Below are 25,047 nucleotides of genomic sequence, written 5' to 3' on the forward strand. Positions count from 1 at the left end.
TTGCTTTTCTTATTCCATGTGAGACTCCCTCCTAAGCTGACATGGTTTGAAGACTACCTCAAAGTTGAGGGTCTGGTTCTGGAGGAGGAAAGGGCTTCTTCTTCGTCCTCTAGGGAGGATTGAAGTGGCTATGCTTTTAGGGGTAGCATGCTTTCTTTTTTGATACGAATATAGCACTACAGAGGTTGATTTATACGTTTACTTAAAGTAAAAATACAATTATAGTTATCTATATTATGTTTGAGATAGCAAATAGTATAGTAGTTTTAACAAACAAACTTAAGCATCATATAAAAACTAAATTAGTATGATATTTTACAAATTACTGTTACCGAAGGAACATGAAGGAATAGCCACTATATAAATATACATCACCATTTTGCTATTAAAACAGTTAAATATATATTCTAGATAGCATCTGAACACATATTACTTCGGATATCCACTTTGATTTATTTCGAGGGACCTCTGCTAAAGTTTTAATGCCATTTGTTGATGTTTTCTATATTTTGATGTCTCTATGTCAATTTGAAGTTGGCTAACTTTACATGGCTACCATGCAAACTGTGAACTCCTTATGCTATAAAACTTCAGGGCAAGGGAGGATGGATTATATGAATCTCCCCTTTCCCACTCTTGTTGTTGTAACCTAGATTTTACCCTTACTAAGGATAACGTCGAGGAGCATAAACAAGAGTCAAAGATCTAAAGTTTTATGGCAGGCAGGATCTCCAGGCAATTTTGTTCTATCCTAAGCGTATTTGGTACTTAAAATTCTATCTCTTAAATTTATTATTTTCTAAAGCTTAGGAGATGTGTATACTTTAGAAATAATTTAAGGTTTTATCAAGCAATAAATTGTCGAATAATACAAATGGCAAGATAATAATAACATAATTGTCAAGTTGTGGAATAACTGACACTGCAACTCAAATAGGTTGTTACTAACAAATTTGCCGAGTGTTTGAATAACAACTATTGCAAACTACCTGGTGATCATGGACAATTTTGGAGCAACTCTTAATTACTATAAGACAACTTCAAAATAAAAATGGATAGTGAGCATTTGGCTAATGAAAACATTTCTTTTGAGCTTGTAAAGGAAGGAAATATTAAAAACCTTCCCACCTAAAAAACCTGACCCAAGGTTTTTTCATATATCAAAACTAAAATTTATCAAGAAATATGCTAAACTTTGGTCCCAAGCAAAGCCAAAGGTTTTCTCGACTCCACTCTTTCCTACCAACACCCACATGAGTAGAATTATGTATAATTTCATAAATGAATAATAAAATATCTGACTTCGACCTTTTACCAATCAAAAATTAATAAATAAATAAATAATAAATCAATTAATTAAATGAATATGCCAAATAACATCGTATACTAATTTTTAGTTTTTTTCCTTTTAAAAGGAAGGAAGAAAAACTGCATATAATAAATTTATTGTAATATAACATTGTTTTTATATTGCCAGATCTTTTCTAAGAACATAAATATTAACCCGTATCACGAGGAACGGAACCCTAATAAATGGCAGAAGGACAAACAGCAAAAGAGTACAAATTTGAACACACGCAGTACAATTCTCCGATGCGACTCATTACAGACGCAGTACAATTCCAGATAACAGCCTTCTCCTTCATATGAGAAGGTGTTACAGTTAACACAGACAAATAGTAAGCATTCTCCACCTAAAGAGATTTATATGAAACAATCTTCAAAATCACGCAATAAAATTCAGAAAACATTTTTTTCCAAGTAATTGGAAGCGCATGTTGATTGGCCTATATATTTTTCAGGCTGCAAGAATTTTACTGAAACGTAAGCTTTATGGTTAAAAGATCAATCATCCATCTATGATTAAACATTTGTTAATGAATCAAACAAAAAATTAATAATCAGCCAAATGAGTTCAAAGAAAAACATACGATATCCTGTAATCGAAAAGGTATAACAAGCTAATTACATCTGTGGTGTTTCAAAACACCGATTATCAAAGCGCTTAAATCCAGGGGGCATAAGTAAAATTTACTTCTTTTTGGGAGACTTTGGCTCCTTCTCCGAAGCAGCGGTGGACTTCTTGGGGAGGAGAACCTGGTGAATGTTCGGCAGAACACCGCCATGAGCAATGGTTACTCCGCCCAGCAATTTCCCCAATTCTTCATCATTTCTCACAGCGAGAAGGATATGCCTGGGGATGATTCTGTTCTTCTTGTTATCCCTGGCAGCGTTACCAGCGAGCTCCAGCACTTCTGCAGCTAAGTATTCCATCACAGCAGCAATGTAAATGGGAGCACCAGATCCAACCCTCTTTGCATATCTGCCCTTCTTAAGATATCTGGCCACTCGTCCTACAGGAAACTGAAGGCCAGCCTTGAGAGATTTGGACACGCTTTTCTTCTTGGCGCCTCCTTTACGCCCTCCTTTCCCAGCCTTGGCTCCTGACTCCATTATTTCCAATCTGTGAACAGAAATCACTCTTCACAACTTCAATTGAGAAAACAGTACTTCAAATTTAACTTCCGCAACTTGCATTCATTTTGGTTTCTAGGTAGCTATATAAGGATTGGACTTTGTGTTTGGGGATATTTGGTCGCCGTTAGATTAATTTTCACGGACGATTCGGATGCATTTTTTTTCGATCCGTGGACTGTCGATTCGACCAATCAATGCTTTCCCGGATTTGAAATTTGAGTAAATGTTACTATTTAAATATAATTTTGTCCCGTAGCGCATCTTACAATGGAGCGGCTCGCTAGAGAGGGAATAGAGCGTGAGAACTAAATTTAGAGGAAAGCTTTTATAATGTTTTTTTGTTTTCCTTAATTAAGTTTAATGGTAATATTCAATCATTTGTATTTGTAAAATGTCTAAGTAGGATAGCGAATTTAACAATGACGAAAATTATATATTAAAGAATTTAAAACTGATATTTGTATATATAATTTGTACTTAATTTTGTTAGTGAATGTTTCAAAAATATTTTTTATTTAACATAAATGTTTGTGTGATGGTAGAGTGTATATCTATTATTCTTGTCTTACATTTTAGATTTGTCTTGATTTATTTATTTCAAATACAATGTCTTATGTACAAGTAATACTTTTGTGTAAAAGTTGGTGAATTGCCTTAATTTTAATTAATTTTGACCTCACACATTCTAAATGTTAAAAACTAGTCTAAAAATTGCTCATTGAAATTATTTTACAAAGATTGGTCTAAGCTAAGATGATAACATTTTCAAAAGCCAAAAACTATGAACTTCAAGTGAAACCCTCGTGGTACAAAGACAATGGACTTAAAACTTTAGATTGTGTAAAACGAAAACATCTTATCCAATGCTTTTTAGATACGAGTGATGTAACAATTGAAGATACTCCTTCCTAATAAAAAAATGATCTCAATACAATTAAGGATTCACTCTATGAACATGGAAAAGAAGATGCCTCTAATAATGATTGTAGACACATAAATTTGTCTATTAAATTAAATAAATATTTAATATTTGTTTAATGTACTAATGTTCTTCTATTAATTAAATTTACATTTAATTAACTCATATCAATCCCATTCTACTAATTAAATTAAATAAATTTCATTAATTTATTTAAATTAAAATCACTAACTATTGTCAGACTATTAAATAAATTGATAAATTTATTTAATCGCCCCCTTTCCTCTTATTTAAATAAATTAAACATTTATTTAAAATCCTCTATCAAAATCCCTATTTAAATAAATGAATATTTATTTAAAATACTCACCCACTTGCATTCTCCTACAATGCCCAAGTTTGCTCACTAATTTTCTTTAATCCCAAGTTAACCCTCAAGACATCGTCTCACCCACGGAGTCTTAAATGCTTCCCTTCTTCAACACACTAACTCACATGGGTCTTGTCCCTTTGTCCAAGGCCTAACCATGGGCAAACCTTGCACAAGATTTTACCCATTGGATAAAGCCTTTATCTGATAGCCTAACCACATGTGGTAACCCTCATGTCCCCTCAAGCATGTAATGTTATTTCCCTCTCCTCTCAAGCCCTCTCATGATGCCACTTGTCACCATTGCATTGGTGGAAGTTGCAAACGTGGATTGAGGATCATGCCTCTCATACAATCCTGGCCCTTGCTAAACCAAATCAATCTTGACCCTTCAATTTCTTGTTTTACCTATAAAAAGAACCCTCCTCCTCAAACAAAGGGGGAAGCATTTTTAAACATTGTTACCGTATTGGCATAGACACTCATACTTAGCTTTCTCATAACAATTATATTCGTGCATTTGCATAGCAATAGAAGATCATTTTCAATCATTTAATCCTTCATTTGACATCCATGGCTACATGCTAAAACAGAGCGCTGCACTCAAGCATTGCATTTTGGATCTTGGAGAGGAGAAGAACAAGGGAGAGACACCAAAGAGCACAATGGGAGCATCTTAGGGAGTTTATAACTCTTATTTTTCATATGCTATGCTTCTAGTGTTTGTTCTTTATCTCTTTTGGTATGCATTTGGAAGTTTTTAGTTCATTTGCTTCATTTAGTTTTGGTTGTGACTAGCATACCAACCTTTGAGATTTTGTTTTGTGTGTCCCCCTTTTATGTACATCAATGATAATAAAACTCATAATACCAATTATTTTGTTGTTCCATATGAATGCACTATAGCTCAAGAAGGGTTCTCTTTTATTAAAAATGCAATTATCGTGTGTACAACTGTAACATGTAGATGTACAATAAAATCCAATGATCTCTTTCCAAATCAAGAACCTGGTATTCCTTCAAGAGCGGGCAACAACTCCATTCCGTGTCAAGATCAAAATACTCCTTCCATCTTATCTAAGAATTCCCTTCCATCTCATGATCCAAACCCGTCTCATGATCCTCTTCCTTATCAAGATCGATATGACACCTACTTACCATTCAATCCAATGATATCATTTTCATCACTTCTAATGATCCAATTCCACATGAAGATCAATATGCTCTCATTTTTCCTCGTGATCTCATCCCAAGTCAAGATCTTGAAGCATTCCTTCATCTCCATCTCAATATCCCAACATCCCTCTTAATCCCCCTCATGGTCCCAATCAATCTCAAGATGTAATCATATCTATCCAAGCAATGCATGTCAAAGCACAAACTAATTTAGCATTCAAAACCTTCATACGCCCCTAAGTCATCCATTCCATGATGTATCCCTTGTCATATCCAAATACATTTATTCTTCCTTCATTTGTTTTTTATTATCCTATCAATATCCTGCATCATATATTATTTGTCCTACCTAAGCCTTCACATCCCACCTTTGATTTAGATTTATCTCTCAGCTTCCATGTCTAACTATCATTTACAAGATTAGTAAAATTGCCCCCTTTGTAGTTATCACAACAAGATCAAAACTTTAAAGTTTGAAGTAGACGACCTGGTCTTAAAACAAAATTAAAAGAATCAATAGGATCGAGACGAGAAAGGAAAATTTGAACCTAAATGGTTAGGAAACTTTATCATATATAGCTACCTTTGGATCTAGAGCCTATCAACTCACTGCATCTAGAGGAGAACCTTTAGACAAGCTTATGAATAGCATGCATCTTAAGATATTTTATGGTTGACCACTAAGGTGCCCTAGTAGTCTTGTGCATAGTAAGTTCATTGCACCTTCCACCTAGTATTAGTACCATTTAACCTCCAATCATGACTTCGTTATCAATATATATTGTCCTACCTATCAAAACAAAAATAGAAGTCTATCTATCTCAACCCACCATGCTTCATCCCTAGTTAGGGGCACTTTCCTTGACTTGATTTTGGATTGGATCTTTCATTGTCATTGTCTCGATAAAATCAACATCACAAACATGCAATTGATCCTATATCAAAATAAAACTAGCCATTGCGCGAGACATTGGGTTTTCACAAAAATTATGAATAAGACTAATGTTGAACAAAGTCAGTTACCTACATATTTGTTTTCCAAATTTATTTTATATTATCTCTATCCAAACTATATTTGTCTTGACAAATGTATCGTTCCTATATCAAATACTATCTATCTATATATACCTCGGCAAGTGTATCTTTTCTATATTAGGCACTATCTAGCTACATTGAGCTTAACTTTGGCAAGATGTTTGTTTATCGTTGACTTGTTTGTCATCTGCAATTTTTCTTCTTGATTCATACTTTGATCTTTCAATATTTTTATTTATCTGTTTTGTTCCATTTCTCATGCTTCCTCACAATCACCTAGATCTTTTGTATCTTGGCATGTTTAGAGTGACAAAGAGTAGGGCATGATCATTGCTTATGCATGTCATGCTTGTGGGACATTCTCGTGACACTGCATAGGCTACTACTTTCCTTGTTGTTTGGAATAACTTTTAGCATGGACACTTGTCCTTTGCATACTAGGTCATTTAGTACCTTTTATGTACTAAGACTGACATGCTCTAATTATTATTTTTTTCTCATTTTTGGAATGGTTGTCTGGGCGAGTACGTGTGGTCGAGCTAGGGCTTCACGGCCATAGCTCGCGCGTGGTGATTGGGTCTGGTGCGGCAGGGGAGGGCGTTGCAGGTGTCGGGGGTCTGGCAGGGTTGGAAGTGTCGGGCGGGGAGCAGAAGCGGTGGGGAGGGTTTCGAGGTTGTGGGGTGAGGCGGAGGCGGCACAGGGGTGGAGCCTTGGCTGCGTGGGGGTGGTGTTGAAGCGATGCGGGGGTGGGGTTTACGTGGCCTGCGGGTGGGGCTCCAGCTAGGGGTGGCTCATGGGTCTCCCGTGTGCTTGGGGGGTCGGCTGGCTTTGACCTTCAGTGGTGCTCGGGCAAGGTGGGGTCTCGGGATCTGAGCCGCTTTGAGCAGCTGGTTGGGGTGTGGTTTTTTTAGACATCCTTATCCTACTTATCGCTGCGATGTCGATTTTTGGGGGTGAGGCCTCACAGGTTGCGCCTACTTTGGATTTTCGTGCAGCGGTGGGATCAAAACCCCCACCTCAGGGTATGAAGACCTTTAACAATAATATGTATGCATCAGATTCTAGGCTAGGGAGTGGTGCAAACTCTCGCATGACAAAGATTAATGGTTGTTTGGAGAGATGTAGCGAGCGGCCAAAGTTAGCTATCCCTCCAGAGTTGATAGCGGAAGACATTGAGTATTTTTCAAAACACTCACTGTACTGCAAGTTTTTGGGAATGAGGGTTTCCTTGTAGTTTTTGGAAAACTGGGCGCGGAGGACTTGGGCACCGGAAGGGGAAATGGAAATCATGTTGTTAGCCAATAACTACTTCATGGTTACTTTCAATTGCATGGAGGATCGCAATAGGGTCTTTGAAGGGGGCCCGTATTTTTACAACCAGGTGGGATTATTGATCAAGCCTTGGCATGTGGGGTTTAATCCCTCTGAGGAGCTACCAAATCGGGTTCTAGTGTGGCTTCAGCTACCACGTTTTTTGGTGGAATGTTGCCGGGAGGATGTGCTATGGATGCTTGCTGCTCTACTCGGGAGGCCTGTGGGCTCATCAACACAAACCCTCGAGAGAAAGGTAATGAAATCGATCTTAGTAAGCCTTTGCCAGATGCTATAGATATGTGCGCAGGCTCTTATTCTTGGGTTCATCAGTTAGATTATGAGACTCTACCATTTCGATGTCGGCTATATCACGAGTATGGTCATCTACAGCGTAAATGTACTAGATATAAGCCAGTTGCGCACCAACCTCAGCAGTCTGACCCGAGCCTAGATAGGGCTAAGAAGGGGAAAGCTCCCATGATGGTCGAGGGCGAGGGTGCTGATGGGTTTGTCCCAGTTAAGACAAAGAACAGGAACCGAGGATAGAAGAGGCCATTACACGAGCATCAAGAGGGGGACTCATTCAACAGAATTAAAGTCCTGGATGACCTTAGCCATCAGGAAGTAAATCTGGGGTTTACCCCTTTGGATCAAGGTGCTTCAGGGGGGGCTCCAGAAAGAGTAATTGAGAATCCTACCCAGGCCTTGCTTGTGGCTGGAAGTCAGCAGATGGAGATGGATCAGCCTGTAGAGGCCCAATTAGAAATCTCTCCAGGCCTTGAGGTGAACTCGGTCGTGGGGGAGGGGTCTCTGCTAGCTCTGAAAATGGAACCGACTAGAGCTAGAAGTAATAAGCCCTCTGTTTACCTGGGGTTGTATCAAAAGGATATTAAGAAAAGTGCTTCAAAGAAGAGTTCAAAGGTGGGCAGAAGGAAAGATTTGGAGAAGATCAAATTGATGGGGGAGAACCTGGTTGAGTCAGGGTCAGTGAAGACTTTGGATACTCACTTTTCCAACCCTCCTAAATGATTGTGCTTTCATGGAATGTGAGGGGCTTGAACAGTGGCCCTAGACAAAAAGCTATTCGGGATTTGATTAGGAATCATTCTCCTGATGTCCTATTTTTTCAAGAAACTAAATTTTCAGTGGAAAGTATGATGGGTCAGGTGCCAAAGCTATGGGGGCGAGGCAAGTGTCAGTGTGTTGGGGCAGATGGTGCCTCTGGAGGAGTGGCCTGCCTTTGGAACCCATTAAGAGTTCGCCCGATCTGGTGGGTTGCATCCAAATCCTTGGTATCCGGAGTTATGTCTAGTCTGGAGACTGGGGAACTTATCTTGTTTTCTAACATCTATGCCCCTACAGACTATCAGGGTAAGCAAAACTTATGGGCCCATATTTCAGGTGTACGAAGATTGGCCCCCTTTCACCCTTGGATTATGGCAGGAGATTTTAATGCAATCCTCGAGTTGAGTGAAAAGAAGCGGGGGGGGGTTTATGAGGTTGGAACCCTCTTCCTACCTATTTCAGGATAATATATCTTTGTTGCACCTTGTTGACATTAAGCCTAGCAATGGGTTGTTCACTTGGAACAATAGGAGGGTGGGAGATTTTTGGATAATAGTGAGGTTGGATCGCTTTTTGGTCTCTAATTTTTGGATTGGGGGGGGTTGGTCCACTAGTTCTGAGATTCTGGACTGGAGAGGGTCATATCATTGGCCCATCAAGTTGGTGTCTTCTTCAGCTCGGGTTGCTCGCTCGCCTTCTTTCAAATTCCAACTTATGTGGCTTTGGGATCCTACCTTGCAGGATCTGGTAGCGGGGTGGTGGAGGAAAGGGAGGTCGGCCTTGGGCACAGCTATGTACTCTTTTGCCAAGCAGCTGCAATTTGTTAAGCTTTAGCTTAAGTGGTGGAACCGTCAGGGTTTCGGGAACATCTTTCATGCTAAGGAAGCTGCTCAGAGCATGCTAAATGGGATCACCAGTGAAATCAAAGAGCATGGGTTGTCTGAGGACTTGCTTAAGGAGGAGGACAGGGCTCTCAAGGTGGTTGAGGAATGGGAGCTTAGGGAAGAAATTTATTGGAAGCAGAGAGCTCGTATTGATTGGCTGAAGGAGGGGGACAAGAACACTACTTTCTTCTTCAACTCGGTGAAAGCAAGAAGACATGGAAACTCCATCCTTGTTCTGGTTAACGATAGAGGCAAGCAGTGCCTATCCCTGCAGGAGATTTCGAGGAAGTCACTTCATTTTTCCCAGACCCTCTTCAAGGAGGACTCGTAGAGGGAAGTGGTGGCGGAGAATCGGGTTCTTGCTTGCATTCCCTCTCTGGTCACAGGGGAGATGAATGAGAAGCTTTTGTGTCCTATTTTGATGGAAGAGCTGGAAAGGGTTGTCTTTCACATGAGGAAAGGAAAAGCTCCTGGACCGGATGGGTTCCCAGTTGAATTCTTCCAAGAATTCTGGGATATTATCAAATTAGATCTGTTGGAGGTTGTCTAGGAGTATCAAAGGAATAAGCAGATGCTTAGGGCATTGAATGCAACTTTCATTGCTCTTATCCCCAAATGTGAGGGGGCTGACCAGTGAGGCCAATTCCGACCTATCTCTCTCTGCATTGTGACGTATAAGATCATATATAAAGTGATTGTGGACAGATTGAAGCAGTGTCTGGGAATTGTTATCTTTGAGGAGCAGAGTGGTTTTGTGGAAGGGCGACAAATTTTGGATGGTGTGGTTATTGCTACGGAGACCATTCACTCTATGGCGTCATCCAAGGAAAAAGCTATGTTCATCAAGTTGGATATGGCTAAAGCGTATGATAGAGTTCGGTGGTCCTTTCTTCAGAAGATCCTCAGGTCTTTTGGTTTTGCTGACGAGTGGGTCCAGTGGGTTATGAGTTGTGTTACGTCAACCTCATTCTCCGTGCTTATCAATGGTGACCATACGGAGATATTTGGGGCTTCTAGGGGTCTTCGCCAAGGGGACCCCCTATTTATTCATTCTTATGGCTAAGGGTTTGGGAAGGCTGATCAAGCATAATGTGGGGCTAGGTGTTATTCAGGGATGGAATTGGGGTAATGACTTGCAACTACAATCTCATTTGCAGTTTGTGGATGATACGGCTCTGATGGGGCTTGCTCAGATCAGGGAAGCTACTAATCTGCGTAAGGTCTTAGATGTTTATCTTGCGGCCTCGGGCCAGTTGATCAATGAGGATAAATCTTCAATCCTATTTTTCAACACTCCTGATGCTATTCAAAGAAGGATTGCCCTTATCTTGAGATTCCAAGTTGGTGTTGCTCCCCTAATTTATTTGGGTATTCCTATTTCTCTTGGCAACCCTCCTAGGGAGACCTGGCAGTGTTTCTTCGATAAATTTTGCATGAAGGTTGAACATTGGACTCATAGATGGCTATCCTTCGTTGGAAGGGTTCAGTTGATTCAGTCGGTGGTTCAGGCTCTTCCGATTTACCGCTGTATGCTTCATGTGGCTCCTAAGTGGTTCCTAAAGGGACTGGATTCTCTGGCTAGGCAATTTTTATGGGTAGGCAATCTCTTTTCTTCCAAATGGAGTCTGGTCAATTGGGACTTGGTGTGTAGCCCGAAGCAGGCAGGGGGGCTTGGTTTAAGGCAGTCAGTTCTTTTGGGGGAAGCACTAGCGGCTAAACTTTACTGGAGGCGGTGTGTGGAGCAGGATCGAGGTTGGGCCAGGATTCTGGCTAACAAGTATATGCAGAGGATCCTGAGGGAGGAAATCCCTAGATATCCGTTGGAGGGAAAGGGATCTTCGATCTGGAATACTCTCAAAAGAGGGGCCTCTCTCATTAAGGATGGACTCTTTTGGATATGCAGAAGGGGGGAAGAGGCCCTTTTCTGGTACGACTCTTGGGATGGTTATCCTTCCATTCTGGACCAGTTTCCTAACCTTGGGAATCTTTGCCTGAGGTTTTTGGAGGTGGGTTGGTCAAGGGTGAGTGACTTTAAGGTTACTTATAGGTGTGGTCGGCTGGAGTTGGAGCAGTGGAAGGTTCCTACTGAGTGGCCGGTTGTTGAGATGGAGGAAGAGTGCACTGAGCTGCAGGGCATTTTGGTGAGTAGACATTGTAGCTGCCTTAAGAGTAGGGATGGGTTGGGTTGGGTTGGCTACCAAATCCTAAGGGAATTTTTACTATGGCTAGTGGCTACCGGGAATTGGTGAAACGAAGACTGGAGGGAAGAGAGGTGGTCTGGTGGAAACAGGTGTGGAATAAGGTTTCTTGGCTGAAGTGTAATTGTTTCACTTGGACTTTGGCTTGGAACAGATGTCTAACTTGGGACAATATCTGCAAGCGGGGATTTTCGGGACCCTCTGTCTGTGCTTTGTGTGGTTATGGGGAAGAAGATTCCTCACATCTGTTCTTTAGATGCCCTTTCTCCCAGCTTATTTGGCATTACTGGTGGGGGGCATGGAAGCATCCTTGTGTCCATGCAGATTCTCTGGTAGAGTTCTGGAATAGGTTGGGAAGACCTCCTATCCTGTCCCCCTTCCTCCAGACTGTTTGGTATATTGGGCCCATCTTCATTCTGTGGCAGATATGGCTTGAGAGGAACAGGAGGATCTTTCAGGAGGATAGATTGTTTGTTCAACAAGTTTGGAATAGGATCATTGCTATGGTCCGGGAGACAATGGAAGCTAAATGTGAGGTGAATTTTCCACTGAGTAGAGAGGAGACTAATTTGGTGAGTAGGCTTGGTCTGCAGGAGATGTCTTCTAGTTCAGCTTGTGTTAGGAGAGGTAGAGGGGCTATGAAGAAGGTGCAAAGGGTGGGAAGGTGGATTCCACCCCCGGAGGAGATTCTCAAGATTAATACTAATGGTTCTTCAAGGGGGAACCCAGGCCCAGCTGGAGTTGGTGGTGTTGGCAGGAACAACAGGGGGGAGGTTGTGTTCCTCTTTTCGGTGCACAGAGGGTGGCAATCCAATAACATTATGGAGGGATTGGCGATTCTCTATGCACTAGAGAGGGCTTGGGAGAGGGGTCAAAGGAAAGTGATTTGTGAATCAGACTCACAAATGGTTGTTAACTTGCTAAATGATCAGAAGCTTAGCGGGATTCAGTGGTAGTTGGCTGGGATTGTCCAGCAGATTCTCCAATTCAGTACTTTAATGGAACAGGTGTCTTTCATCCACATCCCTCGAGAGTGGAACAGAGTTGCAGATTACTTGGCCAAATGGCCTTCGAATCATGATAGTGACTGGAAAGTTGATGGTTGGGACTCTCCGGGGATTACAGTCAGGACTTGCAGAAAGATTCTTACGGAGGACAAGGATGGTTTTGAAGTTGGTTAAGATGGGGCTGGTCTTGTGGCCTCTGGCTGGGGCCTCTGGGCTCTGACTCTCTTTGTAATTCTTCTAGTTTTATTTCAATAAAGTTTTTACCCCTTTATTCAAAAAAAAAAAATTCTTACTTCCTCACATATTTCAACAATACTTTTTTGTTAAAAAAAGAAGAGGTGGACAACAATAATAGAAGCTTCAAATCAAACTATAAATCAGATCTAATAGTGTTTATCATATTAAAGAAATCAACTATAACATCAAAAAATAACAACACAAAACAATAAACATATAACACTGTGATTTCATGGAGAAACCCTTACGGACAAAAAAAAACTCCACCGAGAAAAGAGGGCAAATTTGTATTGCTCTTCAAAGAGATTGTGATAGAAAAATATTTCCTCGATCTTGCAGATCAATTCGATGACATTTGGGTACCTATAAAATAACTTACTTGTCTCCAACTCAACCCCTCATTTTATAGACCCTTAGGGGCTTAATTTCCACCATAAAATATTACCATGGGCCGAAACAAGGTTTCAAAAAACCATGGTAAAATTCTATTCGGCCCCTACATGCCAAACACGCCCTCTTACATGACATGACACCTTCTTACAGGTTGTCATAAGAATTCCCCAGAAATAGGAGATACTCTTACATGCATCATGGACTATTAATAACAAATGTAAGGATGCTCTTACGTGTGTCACGATAGCTTATTCCCACGTCCAAAATGATTCACCCCACTTTTAGCCCTTACAGTTGTCATAGAATATGTCATAACATCCCTAAAAATAGGCCTTAAATGTTATACCACTTAATGGGCATCTTTTGACAACTAAAAACTTTATTTTTAAGGCATCGACATGTGGCAAAAGTGCCAACTAATAAAACCTATGCCCCTTATGTTGGAGCACAATTAATTAATTATATAAATGCCAAATAATCATGGTAAAATATGAAATAATAATAAATGCAAAATTTGGAATTGCTAAGGTTGAGACACCTTTTTTACCAACATTTTTAGTGTCTTGTATGAACAAGGATAAGTTTTTTTTTTTTAGTCATAATCAATTCAAGGGATACACAGTTATCCACGTTCCTTATGCCTTGGTACATAATATCCACTCGTTGTATCAAAATAGGATTGCACTTTACATTTTTAGTATAACCAAAGCACAATTATCTTTCCATTATCACATCCTATTATTTCATACATTTTTCATTCATTCCATTACTGATTTATAGGTTTCACTTGACATTTGATCAATGGACTAATTGTCATCATTACATCTAGTCTCATTCACACATTTATTGCACACACAAATATAGGTCATTTTCACATATCCTAACCTTATCGTAGGACTCGCATACTCCAAGATCACCTATAAAACAATGATATTTTCCACGACAGGGCATTCAAGACATTGAGTTTGCTTGAATATTGAGCTACGAGATATGGAATGTGGGATATGTTACAAATGTACAAGAGCCTTGTTTATATATGCAAGGTGAGGTGAAGTGCGACCCACCACCTTGATACAAACATTGAATGCCTGGTATGTAACTGACTAAAATGCTGTAACCAAAATAACATGAAAACTATCATCATAATAAATAATTTTATACAGATTGTAAACATTTAAGTGATTTCTTTTTTCAAGCATGAATTACAATGCATAACAAATCAATAACTTCTCCATCTAATGGAACACGTCTATAAAAGTACAAGAGAGTTTAGAATTTACAATAATTAGTTTTCCTTTCTATTTTCTTTATAATTTACGGTAGCTATCTAGAGGTAAGTATCATGAGGGCGATTTACCACCCAACCATAGACCTAATGATCTCCCGCACACCTTTCTACTAAAAGCGACACTGCCCTTTACAAGGTGCAAGCAATTTGATAGGTCTAATACCATCCAAGGCTAGTGTTTTGACCCTACACAACTATAGTTCATCACACACCATAGGAACCTCCTAACTAGTATGACCTCTAACTAGGTGGTGCATCTAGACCATGTGAACTAACATACACTCGCTTAGAGCAACGTTGACTTAGCCAAAGGTTTTTATAATTGCAAACACAATTTCATACATACTCAATGTCCACCACCCTACTTAGCTAGAACCAATATATGGGGTTTAGTCTTACTGAACATTAAGGTTGTCTCTTATGCTAATTGCATAGTGACATAAACTAGAGACTCATTGGGCTCTAAGTTGAATACCTCTCTATATCATTCTAGGTGTAAAATTTGTTGTGATATGATTACGACCATCTACCATTCACATCAAGTCCATAATACCTTAACTTGATTATTTGTTGTTATGAACTACTGGCTTCATACTCGTGATCATGAACTTGCATGCCTACCTCCTTATGATTACAAGTATGTGTCTCCAGTCAAGAAATTCATTGTCATTATCTTTACTTCTGAGTATTGTACCATGGCTCACAGTATGTGAGAATTGTATATTTGTTTACAACATACATGAAAACTTTGTGTTAGATCTCTCTTTTGTATAATAGAAAAATGAATCAAGAAACTTGTTAATTTAATTTATACTTCTTCCTTTATGTGTTGGTTCAAGTAAGTTTATGCTCGGTTCTAACATTTGTTTTCATTTTCAAGTATGTCACGGTTTTCTTTCTCGGGTTGCCAAAGAACCTTCAGTATTTCACTCAACATAAGAGATGATACCATATATTTACTACAACAAGCTTCCTTGCACCTGAAGAATTTTGAATACATAAATGTACTCAATGCAACATTTAGGAAATACAAATAAATTATTCATATTAGTTTACTTCTGTTAATTCTCTCTACCATTTATTAGAAACCTCAACAAGGTATGGCAACTTGCTGCTATGGCCTTTATCTTTAACCTTATAAACTACAATTTCCTCGGCTATTCTTTATCATGCAAATAAATAAAAGATTTGTGATCCCAATGAGGCTACTTGCCTCTATTCATGAAAGCCTTAAAAGCTATGGTTTTCTCAAGTATTAATTATCATATAATGCAATAAGAGATTTGTGAACTTAATGAAACCATTGCCTCTATTAATGAAAATATTTATTTCAAAAACCATTCATTTCAGTTCTCTACTTTCAAATTCCAAAACCAAATAAATGAATTCATAGTGCGTAACTTGGTAAACAAGCCAACTTTCCTAACTCGATGGGAATGTGCACTTTCCAAACCTTCTTCCAACTTCGCACAATTATGCGTCTTTTCTTTTATTGTTCGTATGAGAGTAATGAAGAACCAGATATTGAATTATATCTCATGTGTACTTATAGTTATTACCTTACATTTTAAGGAGTTCCAATTCCATTTCAATTAATTTCAAATTGAATGTGTAAGATTCTATTACTCCCGATAGTGAGTTTTAACAAATTCCCAAGCACAGTCATAAGAAAGCTCGAGTCAATGAAATAGTTCTTCACATTATAGATGGAACATAAACAACTCAACTGACAGTCTAGGGTTGACCAAAATAGGTACCTAGTCACAACTTCACCACCTTTGGCTCTAACAAAACATGACATAACCAAAACTTACAGGCTTATGGGGGCATGGATGGCAGTACATCCTATCACCTGCTTACCTCCCATACTCGATGATACTTTCACTCCCTTCTTAGAGGATGATGCATTTCCTCCAACCACTAAGTCATAACAATGTAGTTAGTATGAAATCTCATCTTTAGCACTAACATGTATAAACATGATTAAATAACTCAATAAAACAATGATTTTTCAAAAAAAATGATCACGTATGCATTTTGAACCACTATTCAAATATATTAAATAACATCACATATAGGTGCATTAAAAGCATAACAAAGTATTAGTGAACAAAAGTGATTTGGCATGGTAACTAAAAGTATGTAAGGTGAATATGATCTCATTATAACTAACTTATAGAATGACACCTAAGACCTAAATGAACTTAACATGTGAATATGTCCCCTCGCTACAAAAATACAAGGTATAGTATAATATTCACTCTATCACCCCCCTTAAGTCTGACTTAGGTAGATGGAATTATTATGTAGATGATGCCAGATTGTAAGGATGCAAGGATGGGTCCCGACTTCTAGGCAATATTAGGCATCCATGTACAAATGACTTGGAAAGGGATTTTGAAGTTGTTGCCACAATGATACCTCAACTCACTTGTATCTTTTTTGTCTTTAGAACTTGGTGAATTTTCTTGGATTTTTGGGAACATCGATCACTTTTCCATGGGAATGTTTTGATCACCTTTGACTTCGATTGTTTTAGTGACAGTTGTTAATTAATATTTAGGATTTCTTTGGGATGTGAACTATACTGACATGATAGTTTACAGTAGATTGTCATTTAAATGGAGCTTTATATTGAGAAATTGTATCATCTCTAACTCCCCATACATACATTATGCTTTGAATGACCTTAGATTTTTTTTACTTAGCATTGCTTCAGTGGTCATTAGAATCAATGGCACTTTTGTGGGAAAAAGGTACATGGATAACTTGGGAGTATATCAAGCAACGTAAACTTTAAAATGAAGTCAAATTTATCCATTACTTATCCATCAACCAACATTCCATTTGGTTGTCTACCACCACTTTATTTCAAGACAATTCACTTACAAATACTCCAAGTTAAAATCACTCCCCTCCAATATATCTAATATACCTATTCCAAGTCTTTAATCTAAACTTAACTTCATTTCATGCTAGGTCAATTATTTGACCTGCTTAGTGGTTATATTTTTTTGGTCCTCCCTTAGCGTATATACAAATTTTTTGTGTAATTTGCTTGGCCTTTATGTAAGGATTGGAAGTGGTATGTCAATATAACCCTTTTCAATACTCTAAAGAAATGTTATAGCTGGTTTTCATCTCATTGTCCCATGATTCAAAAATTGAATACTTGGTGAGCCCACAATAATAGGTTATAGAGTTGTTACACATTTTTTTTCAAGTGGATAGGATTTTTTATTTTTTTCGCAAGCACCTTTGCTCGAAGGTCCACCTTCTAACAAATTTACTTACCTTCGCTCAAAGGTTATAGTGCATATTTACATTGTGAAAATTACCTACAAATGAAGGTACCTTCGTGTGAAGGTATGCAATGTGTTCGCTCAAAGGTATCTTCGAGCTAACATCCTTGGCCAAGCCTCTCCCTCCATCCTCCTCAATTTTCTTAAGAAATTTGATTTTCAAAGCTCGGTGAAGATCCGAATAGAATCAGATTAACAAACCAACTTGCAGAATTGTATATATGTGTGTGTGTGTGTGTGTTTGTATATATACATATCTACACACACACACACACACACACATATATGTACATATATGTGTATATGTGTGTGTGTGTGTTTACACATATGTGTGTATATATGTGTATATACACACACACACATATATGTATGTGTGTGTGTGTGTGTATATATACATACATATTATAAATTTTTTTAATGTTTTACTAAACATAGATTTTTCATTGAACATCGAGTTCTTCATTCTACACATGTGGAAAAATAGTAAATTAGTGATTTTTTTTTTTTAAATATCTATGTTCATACACCTATGACTAAATTATATATTTTTTTTTGCTCGGTAATAAAAAGAGGTACAATATTCATATCATCAAAAAACCTCCCTCCAACACATCAAAATTGCCTAAATATTGGACTACTCATTCACCCTAACCTCCAAATAAGTAAATCCACAGATATAATTGATTAAAATAAAGCGGGTTTCACTGCGGTTCTCAACAGTCGCAATGTCCATCATAAAAAAAACATTCTAGATCTTAAAAAAGGGAATTCAAAAGGAAGTTACCAACCAAATCAGCGTATGCGAGGTGAACTCACCTTACCACCCAGGTAGGAACCAGTATTTGTCCTTCGCGGATGAAGTGTTTTCCTTCTTGCTTCCGCCTCCTCTGCCTTCGCTTGTTCAATAACCGCTTCCAACTCCTTAATCTGGATTAGCAGCTCCAGGGCCTCCCACCCCCATCGGGCCTCCAACTTGTAGTGAAACTTGCATTGTCCTAGAGCCCATCTCAAAAATGGTATCATGGCCTTCTTAATCCCATCACCTTCATGATTAACACCTTCACCAACATCAAAACCCACACTTGGGACTTCCCATTCAAGCAATAAATCTAATTCCCCCAGATAGTCATTGGGGACCAAAGCCACCATCAAACTTCTCACCATTTTGGTGTCTTCATTGCTCTCCAAACCCTAAGCCATCACAAGCGAGTACACGTCCATTTTGGTCTTGTACTGATGTTTAATTCCTTTGAAAGCTCTACCGACAATCAAGTAGATGCAGGGCACCAAATACGCATCCCAAAACCTAAAAAAACTCTTCACCCTTCGAACATTTAACTCCCCATGAAACATACATAATTGTTTTTGAGTCTTGAGAGTATTCGCCTCCATCTTTGCCCCTGCTCAAAACCAACCACTACCCTTGCTCTGCAAAAACACCTTGATACTTAAAAAGATCAATAAAACTGTCACAACTGATATCCGCTCTATTTTTGCTTTGATTAAAAAAGCAAAGGATAAGAATAAATCTCATCAATATTGTCTCTCATTCCTTCATAATGACTCTAAGCTACATTAATATAGCGCCCCCAACCTTACCATCCATTAACCTTATAAGTACTCATCCATTACTCCACAGGCTCGGGACCGTAGTGCTGACGTCACCCCCTTACCAAGAAATTAATCATCAAAACTTAAACGTGTCATGTCTTCAAATCTAATTTATCCTATATCATTGAAAGTTAAAGCCCATTTTGATAAAACATCAACTTCCTTGTTGCCCGTCCACTTAACATGACTAATTTTAAAGTCATCAAACTTATTCAACTCTTCTACAATATTTAGTATTGGCACTTTGCAAGTGATGCCTCAATTGACCCTTTCATGATTGCTTGTATCATCACCAACGAATCCCCTTCCAAGTGAAGCTTACTCACCCTCGCTTGCTTACAAAATCTAACTGCCATCGAAGCCGCATATACTTCCACGATATTATTTGTCCTTGAATCAAGTTTCTTTACCCCCAAAAATATCACCTGCCCATTCCAATCCCTAACAATAAATCCTGCACCTAACAGTCCAGGATTACCCTGTGAAGCACCATCAAAATTTGCTTTCCACTAGTGATTAGAATGGTCGGGATGGTTCATGATATCTTTTTTCTTTGTTTTTTGTTTGTGGATTGTTCCAATGAAGTTCTGGGGCATGTACTAATAGCGTCTACGTAGGAAGTTCACTAAGCTACGTGATCCTATGCAAAAATAACATCATGGATCACTATGGCTTACTGACTATAACATATACCTTGACCATTTGTATATGAACCAGAATGGAGGGGAACTTTCCTTGTCTACGATGTTTGCTTACAGGTGAAACGCTCAACCTTGGTTTCTGATACCTCAACCAAGATCGATACTACTATGCTCGATGATGAAATAAAGCATTATAAATAAGCCATGGATCGCAATTTCATCTCATCTATTTATATTGCATTTTGTTGCATATCGCTCGTACATCTATTCATTCATACATTGTAAATATTTTGTATGCATGCATACACAAGGAATAGGGTTGCTATGAGAAAGCTATGTGTGAAGGACTATCCCTAAAGTCATGACTAGTACAATGATACACACCCCATTCATGTCAAAAGATAACTCTATTTTGATCCTCTTCCACCGGAATGAGTCCTAAGTCCTCCATACCTTTTTATCTAAAATTGACTTCCCCACCTCACCCTCCCCATCTCGATCATCAACATTGCATACCTTACATTGTGTCCCATCAACCCAATCAAGCCACGTTCATCACTGTCCATCTCTAAAAGGAGGGGTTGCGTAACCTATGTTACCTAGGTCATCCTATAAGCAAAGCAAGTTACTATGTCTACACAGGTACATCGACTCATGCACACCTAGACTACAATAGGCATTTACATCAATTGCCTAGTCTCAATAGGTACACTAAGTCCAACAAACGCCACAAACAACCTACAATGCAAACACTATCAATTGATCAACCATTCAAACACAATCAAAACAAACAATTACATCAATTGTCTAAGTCTCAACGAGTATTTTTGCTTCAGATGCCTTGACTTCATCGGGCAATTACATCAATTGTCCAAGTCTCATCAGGTCAATTTGACTCACTTACTCAGACTTTATCGTGTCCAAGCGAACAACTGACATCAACTATCACACTTTGACTCGACCAGGGCAATTCAACCGATTGCACCAGACAGTCCAACCAATTTCGATCAATTGTACAACATCAATGAAAAGCACAACACTACATTTGCACTATATCTCCTACATGACCCAAGGGTACTCATTGGCTTACCCTTCTCCTCCTTCATTCCCAAATCTTCCATTCTATCGATGCATAATTTTCTTAAACTTTTCGAGAGATCACTTAAATTTTTGAAATCTTGTCCCATCTCTAGAGGGGGCATACCTAACCACCAACTTGGTGCATGTTGGGGCATGTACCATGCTTACTTGTTTTTCTTTGATACGATGCCATAAACCATACCATCTCAAAAGAGGGGCAAATGTAGACACCCAAATTTGTCCACTTAATTAAATGAATACTTAGTATTTATTTGATTATTTAACCATCAACCAATAGTTAATTAAATTAATATTTAATTAATTCATCTTAACCCTCTTCTCTTGTTAATTAAATAAATTATTCAATTTATTTGATTTAATTCACTTAAACCATGTTCTGACTTTTAATTAAATAAACAAATCATATTTGTTTAATTGAATACCCTCTCTCACATTTAAATAATTCAATATTTATTTAAATCCCTAAAAACCTTACCCACTTGCACTTTCTAGAAAATGCAAGCTGCACCACTATTTTAAACAAATAAATTATTTATTTAAAATCATATTTATCCTCACCCACTTGAAACCTTTAATGGTTTCCCTTAAAGTCTTCAAACTTAATGGCTTCCTTCTAGAGTCTTCTCAAACCTTTAATGGTTTTCCTTAAATTCTTTAAAACCTTTAATGGCTTCCTTCTAAGAGTCTTCTCAAGCCTTTAATGGTTTCCCTTAAAGTCTTCAAACTTAATGGCTTCCCTTAAAGTTTTCAAACCTTTAATGGCTTCTTTCTAGAGTCTTCTTAAGCCTTTAATGGTTTCCCTCAAAGTCTTCAAGCATTTAATGCTTTATGCCCCTTTTTCTCATTTGAATAAATTAAGATTTATTTAAATAAAATCCAAAATTCACATTCACATTTAAATAAATTAATATTTATTTAAATATCTATCCAAATGCAAATTGCACCTGACAAGATTGATGGCGACGCTGTGTGCGACGGGAGCCGAGCGCGGGCTAGGGCATCGCAGCCCTAGCTCGTAGGCGGGCTTGTTGGCTGGTGCGACAACATGTGGGTGGAGGCTGTGCACGGGGGTGCTGCTATGGGAAGGGTTGGTGTTGGAGCTGCGAGGGAAGGTGGTGTCATGGTTGCGGGGGGAGGTAGGTGCTGCGGGGGGTAGGGGCTCGGGGTCCTTGCGAACTGCAGTCTGTGCGTGGGGTAGGGTTGGGGGAGGCTCAAGCTTTGTGGTGGGGTGAGGGTGTGTGTTGCATGCAGGGGTCGGAGTCTTTGGCCATCTCCCTTCGGAGGGTGGGCTCTCTGAGCGGTGAGATGCTTAGATCTGGTGGTGAGGCCTTGAAGGCGCCTCATGATATGGAGCTTCGAGCTGCGGGGGGTTTGAAACCCCCATCCCATAATTTAAAGACCTATAACAATAACCTTTTTGCCTCAGAGTCTGGGGCTGGAAACGCTGGGGGTTCATGGATTTCGAAGATTAATGGCTACCTGGAGAAGTGCAGCGAGACACCTGGGCTGAGTATTCCTCCGGAGATGATAGCAGAAGATGTTGATTACTTTTCCAAACACTTGTTATACTACAAGTTTTTGGGGATGAGGGTCTCTCTACAGTTTTTGGAAATCTAGTCTCAGAGAACTTGGGCTTTGGAAGGGGAGATGGAGATCATGTTACTAGCGAACAACTATTTCATGGTTACCTTCAATTGCATGGAGGATCAAAGTAGGGTTTTTGAAAGAGGGTCATATTTTTACAACCAAGTGGGATTGTTTATCAAACCCTGGCATGCAGGGTTCAACCCTTTGGAGGAACTCCCGAATAGGGTCCCAGTGTGGGTCCGCTTACCGCGACTTCTGGTGGAATGTTGTCGGGAGGATGTGCTTCGGATGCTCACTGCAGTGCTTGGGAGGCCAATTGGAGCATCCTCGCAAACCCTGGGGAGAAGGGTAATGACCTTCGCTCGCATATGTGTTGAGATTGATCTTAGTAAGTCTTTGCCAGATGCTATTGATATGTGTGTGAGTTCTTATTCCTGGGTTCAGCAACTGGATTATGAGACTTTTCCTTTTCCGATGTCACTTATGTCATGAGTACGATCACTTACAATGCAAGTGCCCTAGGTATAAACCGATGGTGCAACAATCTCAATAGCTAACTCGTAACACATATGGGGTTGATAAAGGAAAAGTCGCTATGACTGGGGAAGTTGTGGGTACTGATGGTTTTGTCTCAGTTAAGACAAAGAATAGGAATCTGGGACAAAAGAGGACCTTACATGTGAGATAGGAGGAGGATACTTTCAACAAGTTTGAAGCCCTGGATGACCTCACCCAGCAGGAGGTAAACCTTGGGCTGACTCCTTTGGATCAGGGTGCTCCAAGGTTGGTAGATGATAGTGTATTTAGGGACTCAACCCAGGCTTTGCAAATTGTGGGGAGCCAACAAATGGAGATGGATCAACCAGATGTAGCCCAGTTGGGATCCGTTCCTGTAGACACCTAAAATTGTCATGTCTAATTAAATAAATATTTTATTTATTTAATTATCTAAGCTTAATTCTTCTATTAATTAAATAAATCTTTATTTATTTAATTAATTCATTTATCCTCTTCTAGCCTTATTTCTCATTTAAATAAATACATTTATTTATTTAAATTATTCTTTTCCTAAATTAAATAAATATCTTATTTATTTAATTGATCCCACTTCTTCTATTAATTAAATAAATCTTTATTTATTTAATTAATTCATTAGCCTTTTCTACCCATGACACATGTCATTCATCTCTTAATTCATACACTACCTACCTCTTTCGTTGTTTTATTATTTCTTCTACCTACCCTCTAATCCTAGCCGACCTCCTTTTACACCTCTCAATCTTATCCCTCCATTTCATATTGTGTCTCCTATATAAGGAGATGCTTTCTTCATTATCAAACCCTAATCAAGCATTCTAATGACTTAATGCCCTAATGATCATTTTGACTACACTACGATCCTACTTGCAACCACATTCCGTTCTTTGTTGAGCTCTTGTGCACATAAAATCTGAGAGCAAATATATCAAGCAAGATCAATGGAGATAGGAAGAATGGAGATCAAAACCCTATTGGACATGTGATGGTATAATCTTTGTGATTTCATTTGATTTGCATTGTCTTAGGTAATCTTCATATGTTATGGTGGATCTTTGTTGATTGTTAGGCTAGGGTTTTGTGGTTGAATTCATTTAGCCTTTCAATATTGTTATTATTGTATCCATTTTCACCATATACATTTTGGCACGCCCGGTGGGACAACTTTTCAGTACATTCAACAGATGTGGAAGAATCCATTATGAATCCCCATTTCAATCGCTTGGTTGAGGAAATAATGAGGAGAGATAGACAATACTTCTTACACATGATGGCACAAAGTGGAGCCAAGATACCTCATGATTTTGACATGTCTCAAATAATGGAACATAGACCTTTGCAACAACCTCACTCCAATATGGATCAAAGAAGACCTAATAATGGAGGAAATAGAGGACCACATATGGTACCTGAATCACCATCAGCTTTGCTTCAAAAACCAGAGGTCCCACATACACATGGTCAAACATATGATACTCACCTTCGCAGACCATTATGGAAGTCTTATGGAGAAAAATATGCTCAATCACATATCAATGCTAAGGATCAACCACCAAAGCAATGGGATATTCCAAGGCATGCTCAAAATTTGGACACAAGGAAACCTCATGTCAAATTTGGGGGCAACACAATGGAACATGACATGCCTGTAGAATATGGTATACATGCGCAAAATAGATATGGGGTTCCTCAACATGAATCTATACCAAGTGGTCCATATACGCAGCATCACTATAGACCTCCTCCATATGAACATGTGTATGATCAATATCATCCATATATGCAACATGCACCTCCTCCAATGGGTGCCTCAAACATGGGGTATGGTCCAAGAAGTCGATCTCCACCTAAGAGCAGTTTGGAACAACAAATCAGGGACTTACAAAAGAAAATGGAGGACATAA

The 25,047-nt window shown here is 38.9% G+C and overlaps 1 protein-coding gene across 1 annotated transcript; it reads right to left on the reverse strand.

Moving 5' to 3' along the window:
- Positions 1 to 1,910: 1,910 nt before the first annotated feature.
- Positions 1,911 to 2,539, reverse strand: LOC131054160 (histone H2A). Its single transcript, XM_057988624.2, has one exon. It carries the CDS (start codon positions 2,452 to 2,454, stop codon positions 2,032 to 2,034), a length of 423 nt encoding a protein of 140 aa, XP_057844607.1. The 5' UTR covers positions 2,455 to 2,539; the 3' UTR covers positions 1,911 to 2,031.
- Between the last annotated feature and the right edge of the window lie 22,508 nt (positions 2,540 to 25,047).

This window comes from Cryptomeria japonica, chromosome 9, assembly GCF_030272615.1.
Source record: "Cryptomeria japonica chromosome 9, Sugi_1.0, whole genome shotgun sequence".
In the NCBI taxonomy this organism is placed as follows: Eukaryota; Viridiplantae; Streptophyta; class Pinopsida; order Cupressales; family Cupressaceae; genus Cryptomeria; species Cryptomeria japonica.